This window comes from Diabrotica virgifera, chromosome 6 (genome assembly GCF_917563875.1).
Source record: "Diabrotica virgifera virgifera chromosome 6, PGI_DIABVI_V3a".
NCBI classification, from domain to species: domain Eukaryota; kingdom Metazoa; phylum Arthropoda; class Insecta; order Coleoptera; family Chrysomelidae; genus Diabrotica; species Diabrotica virgifera.
Window position 1 is genome coordinate 5,068,703 of NC_065448.1, and position 11,014 is coordinate 5,079,716.

At 32.6% G+C, this 11,014-nt stretch overlaps 1 protein-coding gene across 1 annotated transcript in view; it reads left to right on the forward strand.

Moving 5' to 3' along the window:
• LOC114327069 (ATP-dependent RNA helicase DHX33) overlaps positions 1-10,303 on the forward strand; it is a 33,985-nt gene extending 23,682 nt beyond the window's left edge. Inside the window, exons 8-9 of the mRNA XM_028275578.2 lie at positions 376-583; positions 3,959-10,303. Coding sequence (XP_028131379.1) covers positions 376-583; positions 3,959-4,156 — 406 coding nt within the window. The 3' untranslated portion in view covers positions 4,157-10,303. The remainder of the gene's footprint in view (positions 1-375; positions 584-3,958) is intronic.
• The last annotated feature ends 711 nt before the right edge of the window (positions 10,304-11,014 follow it).

Sequence of the window (11,014 nt, forward strand, 5' to 3'; positions counted from 1 at the left end):
TATTTGCGAATTATGTACCGATGGCCTTAACATAGAAAGTTGACAAACAATAAATCATCTATTTGTATTGAATACAGCTGATCTAATTTTGACGTTTATAGTTGTCATTTTGGTAAAGCGTTAAAAGTTTTAAAGTATTGTAATATTCTTGGTGTATTGTAAGTCAGAGTAATAATACTATTAATTAATGTATTTTTTGTATGGAAAAACAAATTATTTTGAATAGTTTTTTGACAGTAATATGACAGGAATGAAAGTCACATCTGAGAACGGACCGGATTAGCCCATAAGCATAGCAATTATGTAACTACCCATGTATCTAGTAGGGTGGAGCTTACTGTATATGAAAGTATTAACAATTTTTAAAATTTTCAGGAGAAGTTGGTGCAGAGACCATTTTATAAACCTCAGGAATATCACTCACGCTAGAGAAATAAGGGCACAACTAGAAGACTTGTGCAAGAAATGTGATTTAGGTCTAAGTTCGTCATGTGGAAGTGATTTGGATAAACTAAGGAAGTGTTTGACTGCAGGTCTTTTTATGAATGCTGCTGAACTGGTGAGAGATCATCAGTATGTTACGGTAAGTCAGATATATGTACTTGCATTTTTGGCAACTCATCATCATCAATGGTGCTACAGTTCTAGAAAAGAGCCTCGACCTTCCCAAGTCTATTACGCCAGTCAGTTCTATCCATTGCCAACCATTGCCAGTTTGATGCGCCTATTTTTCTCCCATCCTCATCTACACCATCCTTCCATCTGAGTTTTGGTTTACTCCTATTGCTACTTCCCACAGGTTGTGACATAAGGATTCTTCTAGGAGGGTTGTTCTGCTGTGATCTTGCTAGATGTCCTGCCCATCTTAGTCGTCCTATGTTTATAAGAGATTCTACGTTTTTACCACTAAATATATGTTTATATCTGTGGTATATCTTGTAGTTGTACCTCCTCCTAAAAACACTATTTTTACAGATGCCACCGAATATTCCTCTCAGGATCCTTCGTCCAAATATAAACAGAAGGTTTTCATCTGCCTTGGAGATGGTCCATGTCTCCGATCCATATGGCAACACTGGTTATCTAGGGATTTTGTATACATATGGTTATTTTTGTTTTTAGGCTTAAGTTTCTGCTTCTCATATGTCTACTCAGTCCAAAATAGTATTCGTTGGCTAGAATTATCCTTCGCTTGATTTCTTCCATCATGACGTTCTCCTTGGTGATCAGGGAGCCTAAGTATGTGAATTTGTCCACCACTTCAAAGGTAGAGTTATCAACCGTGAATTCGTGACCAATGTTTCTGGTGCTATTGTTGGATGTTGATGCCATCATCTTAGTTTTCTCCTCATTTACTTCCAGGCCAATATTTTTTTAGGCATTTGAGAATGTGGTATACATTTCTGACGGAAGGTAGTATACATTTCAGACTGAAGGTGGTATACTCTCATGAATGTATTTTTGGCAACTACATCTTCTTTTTATTGTGCTGTCTTCTAACGAAGATTGGCAATCACTTCTTTAAACGCTTCTCTATCTTCTGCAACGTGAAATATATGTTCAACACTGAGGTTGGTCCAATATCTGATATTCTTCAGCCAAGATTTCTTGTTTCTTCCTAAGCCTTTTCTTTCCTCTACTATTCCTTGCATGATGACATGTAGCAGAGACTATTTATCGTCTGGCCCAGATACGATGTTTACTATATACTGTGGCTACTACATACTAAAGGTTACAAATATAAAGGTGACTAAAGAATGAAAGAAGAAATGAGAGGAAACATGGCAAATTTTAATATATTAGATCTAGACCCTAGCAGTGAATTAAGAACTAAAATTAGTCATAAATAAAGAAGAACAAATAATAATAAAAGAAATAGGAATGAAAAATATAAGAGAAATCAGGCTAGGTTGGCAAATAGCCACTGTAGCAGTACGCTGGGACAAGGGAGATGGACTCAGAAATATGAGTCACATAAAAATCGGCTGGACATCCTGCAAAATCAAAGGAAGGATAAATATCCACGATGTTATAGATGTCTACAATATGGGCATAGGACAAACAAGTGTAGGAGGGAAGACAGGTCAAAAAACTGCATGAATTGTGGAGATTTAAGCCACCAAGCAATATAAATTGAATGCAGACTCTCATCACCAACATAGAGCCATGGATCAACAGCAAATTTAGACATACCAATTTTTATTTCACACAATTTTTGACAGGCCATCGATCATTTAGGACCTATACCTACAAAATTAAAAAGAAAAATGACGACCCATGCGAAATATGTGGGGTGGAGTGGTAGATCATCATCATCATTATCATCATCATCATCAATGGCGCTACAACTCTTCGTGAGTCTTTGCCGCGTTTACTATTGCCTTTCATGTTGGTCGGTCCTGTGCCACTAATTCCCATTGTTGCACTCCCATTTCCGGTGGAATGGTAGAGAATGATGCAAAATATTGCGTTTTGGCATGCAGTCAATTCAGTCAGGAAAAGGAAGACACAATTTCAGGAAGGATACTGAACAACAGTGATGACTGTGGGTCCTCTTGTTGTACCCCCTCACTGACTTCAAACCTATCTGTTTCTTTTCCATTTATTTTAATCCTATTCTCTGTTTCACTTTTATTATTCTTACTCTTAATCATAGAAGGCATTAAAAGTACAGGAAAAGGATTAAAGATGGCAGAAAAACAAATAAAATTCCTCTGTTATGTTGACGATGCAATCTTAATCTCCGATAATGAGGATAACCTACAGCGAATGGCACAAACTTTCAATACAGTGGCGAAGAACTACAACACGAAAATATCAACAGCTAAGACAAAATCCCTGGTAGTGCCAAGGGAACCCATAAGATGCAAAATAGTAATTAACAGCGAACTAATTGAATAAGTCTTGAGGTTTGAATATCTGGGAGTCGAACTATGTAGTTATGGATATGTTAAAGAGAGCGACCGAAAGCAAGCAAATAAAGCCAATTACGTGTCAGGATGTCTGAGGGATGTCATCTGGAGAAATAAAGATGTGTGGCTAGAAGGGAAAGTATGCATATACAAATCATGTGTAAGACTGATCATGATGTACGGGATATAAACAAGATGTGACACAGCAGAAAGCAAGAGAATACTGAAAACATCAGAAATGAGAACATCGAGAGTGGAATCAGCATGTGGCGAGAATAGACAGCGAGAGAATAGCCCGTATTGGGACCGTGCAAGTTCGGAAAAGCGACACCTGGTTTCATAGCTCGGCAACATTTTTAACACTTTTAATTATATTGGCCAATTATATGGTCCTGGTTACTGGATAATTGTCAAGGCCATAGTCCAAAAAAAAATAATAAGTAGAAAAATAAGATTTAGGTTAGTTATTAAAACGTAAACAATTGTATGTAGTAAATAAAATTGGTTATTAAAATGCAGTACTGCAAGCAAAATACAATTAATTAAATTTACCTTTATATAATAATTGCATATCATATCAATATTGTGGAGCAATATATAATTTAGCTTTTAATTATAATTAGCTTTTTTTTATAATTAGCTTTTTCTTCTTAAATGACAATAGTTATGAAATGTACGTCAATTTGACAATTTCAATTGACAATATGAATTGTTTAAAAAAGTTGCAATATTTCTCCGCTATTCTCGCACGATCGTTTCGCGTATCCCTTCCAAGTACTTGCACACCGCGAATAGCCAGAGATTCAAAGCCAACAGGCAAGACACCAATAAGAAGACCCTTTTAAAAGTGGCGAGATAGCTGGCAGTCAACATCACAGCTACGACTACAAGCTCAAAATCAGTTAAGATCAGGTCAAGAGGCCTAATATAGGAAAAAGAAGATTATTCTTACTAATTTTTCACTAAATCCCATTTCATATAGTGCTTTGTATATTTCTTTCTGTTACAATAGATGCAGATGTTAGTACTGAGTAATTTGTTTTTAGTTGGACAAGAAACAAACCGTGCAATTCCATCCAAGTTCTACTCTACACCGCCAACAACCTCATGTTGTGTTGTTTACAGAAGTTGTTCAGACCAACAAGTGCTACTTACGAGGACTCACTACAATAGATGCTGCCTGGTTGCATGAAATAGCGCCAGAATATATGAAAAATCATACTCTTAGGTTTAACAGTAGCTGATAGCTTATAGTTTTAAGGATTTTATTAAGATTACAATGTTATAACGTGTATATATTCACTTTACGAAAATGGCTCAAATTTTGGAACGTCATTAAGGCATCATGGAAATTGAAAAAACATTGACATCAACTAAAATGTTGTTTTTTTTTTTTTGAAAAAATCGCTTATGTATTACAAAATAAAAACGACCGAAACGTAATGAAACGACTGCAACGACAGATCGCGCAAACCACACATTACGTGAGGTAGTAAACGCATGCCCAAGCGTTTCAAATCTTAATAAATGAAAATAAAATAAATTAAATACCTTCGCTCTTCACTTCCGGAGTACCACATCCCGTTTTTTATTATTGAAATTTATACTGTGGCTGTTTTACTAAAAACTGACTTGTAGTCCTGAGAAGTGAGGTTATTTAGACACTCTGGATTAATCCAGGTCTCTAGGAAGATGTTTCAGTTAATATACAGGGTAGCCCATCTTATATGCAGCAGTCTGTGCACGGAAAACGACTTCCAAATAAACAAAAACACGAAATATTCAAAGTCTTTTTCTTCATAGAAATATACAAGGCCACTGTCATTACAATTTAATAATAATGTGAATTATATAGGGTGTTCCAAAAAGAGTGGTATATCGAAGTTATATTTTTCTTACGGGAACACCCTATATTTGATGTCATTTTTTAATTGTTCTTAAAAAATAAATTATAATTTTATAAGGGGGGGGGTACATATCTGTACTTAAATACAGGTTTTTTGGTTTATTTTGAATTTTGTAAAAATGTAAGGTTTTAGAAAAAAATTAATATTTACGAATGTAAGAATAAATGACATATTTGTTTTTGGGCCTGGATAAAAGACCATTTGTCGTATTTAAATAGATGATAGTATATCTATGATGATTAATATATTAACTGGTCTTCATCTATATTACAAAGCCTTTTACCGACACCATGATGATCAGCAACATTGGATAGGAATTGAAGATTTGAAGACATTGATAAAAAAGAGTCAATAGAGCAGACTGGAATTTCTAAAATGAACGATTTGTTCCATCTCTAATATTACCCGTTCCAGAGAACAGATGAATCAGTTCGACTACTTTGTAACACAAACGTGCCACAAGGGCGTTCTCTACACTAATTTTAAGGGGAACGGAGCAAAATGCAACATTCTGACGCATGTCAAAATTTTCAATGTGTTTTAAATGTATTCATTTTTTTCAACTTTTGAGAAAACTAATAAGTATTTTTGAAAAATTTAAATGTAGAATTAAAAATTACTTTATTACCTAGGGTCGAAAGTCCCTTAAAATAAATAAAAAGTTTCTTTTGAATTAAATATTTCCAATTAAAAATCACTAAATTTTCTCTTTTATTTTCACCCCTGTAACTTATTAAAATAAACATTATAGAAATTTTCAGGGACTTTTGGCCCTCGGTAATAATGTAATCTTTCATTCTGCGTTTAAATTTTTCAAAAATATTTAGGTATTAGTTTTCTCAGGATTCGAAAAAAAAATAAATTTAAAACACATTAAAAATTTTGACATGCGTCAAAATTTTTCATTTTGCTCCGATCCCCTGAAAGTACCACTGGTAACTGCCTTAATAGTGCTATTTCTTTTACCTCCAGAGCCATCGAGCCGACAGTCTTACATTTTGGTGCCATATATTTTAAAAATACATGCAAATAATGATGACAAAGAATATAGCAACTGCGGTTCTGCATTTCAGGTACGAATATTGAACTTTTTATATAAATCATGTTCCTTTTTGTGCCAATTTATGCTTTAGACGACATTTTTTCTTAGTTATTTAAATTGGTTTATAGTTCAGAGAAATAAGGTATTCCCGTGTCTTTGGACCTTGCAAAGTATCTGAAATTTTTTTGAAGTTACACTTCTTTAGGCGCGATTGGGAGTGAATTTTTATTATTCTGAGCGCATGCGCACACAGACAGTATGGAGTTCGTTGCTAAATCCAAAGAATATAATATACTCTCTCTTAACGTCTATATTCTTTGCTTAATCTTTTAAGTTATGTATGTATCAGTCCAAAAAAGGTGTGGAAAAATATATTTGTGTATTTAGTAAATATATTCATTATAATTTTTGTGTCTTTGGATTTGTCTTCCTCGATAGTAACATAATACGTATTATTAAAACATTTTTATATGTATTTATACTTTAGTTCGTCTATTTGTTACCGTGATTTGTCATAATGTCCGAGAAACACAGATCGAGAGGTCTCGGGTTCAAATGCGGACAATTTGTGTCTTCTTTTTTTAATTTTTGGAAAGTGATAAGTATTAAAATTAGTTTAATATTTAAATAAAATAAAAATAAACTGTTTAAAGTATTTTATTTCGTTGAAATCATATAATAGAAGTATAGCTTCTACTTCTTACGTGCGTACAAAGTACACACACATTCTTTTTTTTTTAGTTCTATGGACGTCGATAACCCATACATCTATGTTTCATGCAGTGGATTCAGTGGAATATTTAAATTATTAACAATTTAAGGCCAAAAATGCACCATTTTAATATCTTTCTTCTACCAGTAGAAAGTAAAGTACAGTTGAGTCCGCGAGTCTTTACCCGTGCGTCATCATTTAAAGCATACGAAATAAGTCGGAAATTTACTGAACGCAACGGCAAATGGATATTATTCCGAGCACGGGTTATTATAAAATTTGACGTTATCAAATAAATAGAATGTCACACATCGCACACATCTTATGGAAAATATAATGTCACTATAATGGAAATATAAATTCAATAAAATTTATACGAATAGATTCGTTTTAAATTAACGGTCAAATCTTATCATTGCGCCAACTCTTAATTATGATTAATTACGGCGCAAATTGCAATTAAAGTTTATCGAAATCACATTTTTGGAGTCAGTAAAACTGTCAGTTACAATCACTATTGCTCTGGGTGCTATTCAAAAGAGCTTAAACCCCGCTGGGCCTAAGCGGATTAGTGAAACTAATCCGCTGATTTATGGAGTACCGACAATTTGGGTATTATAAAATATTTTTTTTCTCTCTAACTTATGTACGTATCCATTTGATTTCAGATTTATTTATATCAATTTCTGCTCTTATATTATTGAAAATATGGAGTTGGCGCAATGATAAGATTTGACCGTTAATTTAAAACGAATCTATTCGTATAAATTTTATTGAATTTGAGCGACATATTTTCCATAAGATGTGTGCGATGTCCTTTAAGTTTTCCTTTAAAATTTTGGTGCATCATTACAGTTACATTTGAAGTAGCTTAATAAATTATTTTATTATCATTGATTAATAAATAAATAAACAATTTATAAAAAAATTCAATAACATATTTTCTTTTTGATGTTTTATTCACTTTGGCGGAACCTTAAACACCAGCGTTCAACTGTGTCAACAATGAGGTTAGCTTTGTACGTCGTCAAAATTTATCTTAAAATAACATAAACTTATCACAAAATTTCTAACTCCAATATAAAATTAGTTGTGAAAACAACTGTTTGTATACTATAAAAAACTTCAAAATGCAAAAACTCGACAGAATAACAGCAAAAAATTTAACAAACTGACAGCCACAAAAGTAAACAAACCAAAACGTCAGAAATTGTACTTAAAATATGTGAAGATATCCCCAATCGTCGTTCTTTGTACCTATCTCTTTTCAATACACTGAGTCTTAATCGTTCATAAAAATAACATGTGTTTTTACTTAAATAACAGGCGGCAGCTGGTTTGTCATTAATTTCATGCGTGCAAGAGAATGATGTCAAATAAAAAGTATGTGTTTTATCTCACCAGGTATTAATGACGCACGGGTAAAGACTCGCGGGCTCAACTGTATAATTATTTGTTAAAGTATGTTTTAAGGCTTTAAAACGTCATTTTAAAACTTTAAAAGTGTTTTATTAAATAATTACTTCCAAATCCGTTCAAAATGCTTTACTTTTTTACAGGTAGACAAAAGTTCTAAAAATGGTGCATTTTTGGCCTTAAATTGTTAAAAATTTCAAAATTCCACCGAACCCATTTCAGGAACCATCGAGGTTTTGTTTATCGGGCTTCATAACATTCAAAGAACTTATCAGATACCTGACCGGTTGAAGCTCCAAACAGGAGCCTTTAACCTTTTTACCTTATTTCTTTAGACTATTACTCTATTTTGTAACAAATATTTAAGCAACACTGTCATAACAGTAACCGTAATAACAAATTACTGGGATAATTGATGATTGTTTCTTTTCAAATACAATGTTTTTTTGTCTTAGGGTTTCCCCATTGCATCCACGTCATTCTCATTATAAAAAATTTTTGACCTTGCTCATAGCAGACAGTGCTGCTTAGGCTTAATAATAAAAATATAACAAATCTTAAATTGTATGAAATTATTTGTATTTTGTTGCCTGTTTCTTGGTTTTTTCGTAGTCCTATGAAATATTTAACTCGTATTTTCTAGTGGAAAAGTGCTATCATAACGATATGAAAATTGCCAAGAAATGATAAAATATATTAAGTTTAATGTTTCTGAATGTCTATGAATTATTTTTCTTATTGTAAATATATAATTCTTATCATTATTTTTAAGCATTTGATTATAAAGTTTTGAGTATTGTAAACATTTTATTGTTATATAGAGACACCAAAAAAACAGGGTAGGCTGTGGAATAAAAATACGCTGTTTGAGATTTTAGCCAATTGCAGAGACCACAGACATATAAATCCTAGACTGCGCGCCATGCATGATTGTAAGAGATTAGAAAGAGATGCGTACCCTTCTTACAACATTTTTCTCTGTAGCTCTGGGGGAACAGTTTCCAATTGCAGCGCACCCGCTAGGTATTATATGGCTATGGCAGAGACGAAAAAAGCATAGACTTATATTATCATAGACAGAGTGTCATTCAGAGCGAAGTGACGGCACCATCTTTTTTTCTTTGGATCAGTGCTGTTTCACTCTTACGCATAGTAAAGCTGCGACAGGAGTACCGCAAACCAGTCGAAGAGATCTTGTCGTCAGGAAGCGCGGAATGTAGGCTCACTATGTTAATATATACCTCTACAATCCATCTAATTTACATGCCGTTGCACGTCATTATCTACGCCAGAGATCTAAGTTGACATAGTTGCCAAAGTATAAAAAAATCCTGAATCCATTTTAAATCAAATAGATCACATAATTATTGTAAACGTGGATTATACAACAAAACAGATTATTATTCAATATAAATAAGTAAAACTTAAGAAATAGAGAACAAGAATTAATTTATAATCTTTTAAGATTTGCAGTTCAAGCGTTTTTGCACTGCATTGTTAATAATTAAAAAACGGCTCCGAACTCTTGGCATGAAGCCGGTAGGTTTCTTTGTATTATGTCTACAATAACAACTAAAAAAGTTTTCAGATACCTCGATTATTCCAAGTCGTGATAAAATTCGGTGAAATTTATATTTTTATTGTAGAGGATCTTTTTATAGTAAAGTAAATAATAAAAACAGTAAATATAATGAAACAAATACTTATAGTAAAGAATATAAACAAATATGAAGTGTCATCACCGCAACTGTCAAATAAATGTTACCAATTTATGCCAAAATATCACCTTCGTTCGATTATAGTTACAGTGTATTCCGAACAAATGTGCTTCATAAAAACGCTTTATAATCCATTTATACAAATTAAATAATGAAACATATTGTGTATTTCTTCCAGTTAACATTAATAGAAATCTTGAAATATTATTTCTACGCGTATATAATAAAATATGTCGAGTGGCTGTAATTCCAGTGTACTCGGCAAAATGATTCTAAAAAAGAACACACCTACCGCCAAATATTTCGTGTTGGTATCATGCGACGTCACAGGCTATGACGCGGATGACGTGCAACGGTTAGTAAATTAGACGAAGTATATGAGACTAACATACGCATAACTTTACTTAAAAATTTGAATATAATTGGTTATAAATATTGACAATGGTTATGGCATAAATGTCACGCACTGACACTTATAATTTGCAAAATCATTGAAATGTAACAAATTTATAATTTCAAATTCACAACCTCCCTAATTACAATTTTTTTGGGTGACTCAGTATTTAATGTTTACTCAATAAAACTCTTTATTTTTTCTTATGAGTCTTTTAATTTAAATGGAAAATGACACTGGAGATATAGGGGCACGTTTTTGTAGCTCAACGCACTATATATACCTCAAAAAGAGCTCAACATGCCATCAGAAACCACTTGACTCCATGTATCACGTTTCAAAAGTAAGTGCTGTAGTACTCAAACTATTTAAAAACCATAATTAACCAATTTCGGTGGAAAACATTTATTTTGATGTTTCGATTTGTACAGCGGACAGTTAATTTATTTTGAAGCCCGATGTGCAAATCACAACATCAAAATAAACCTATTTTCAACTTAAATTTAATAATATTAAAATACCAAAGAAAATAATTTCCAAGGATATGAGTTACCTTTAACTTGTAATATTGGTTGCCTTTCACAAAGGTGTGAATTAAATATATTATTTTTTATGTATGGATTGTTGACTGAATTGTTCATTATATGAATTTAAAATCATATATGCATTTTTTACTTATCAAAGACTAATTTTCGGTTATATGGTTTGATTTCTAAAAAAAAAAATAGTTTTTTATATGATGACAGATGAACTTTACAAAAAGGTCATAAATATGGTAAGTCAATAAAAAGAAGAAGAAGGTTATACGTCAAAAAGTCAAAAATCATCAAAAATAGACTGTGACGTGACTAACTACTAACTTCACATGTATTTTTGACCCTTCAAGATTTTTCTAGAAAATTGAAAATCGCAG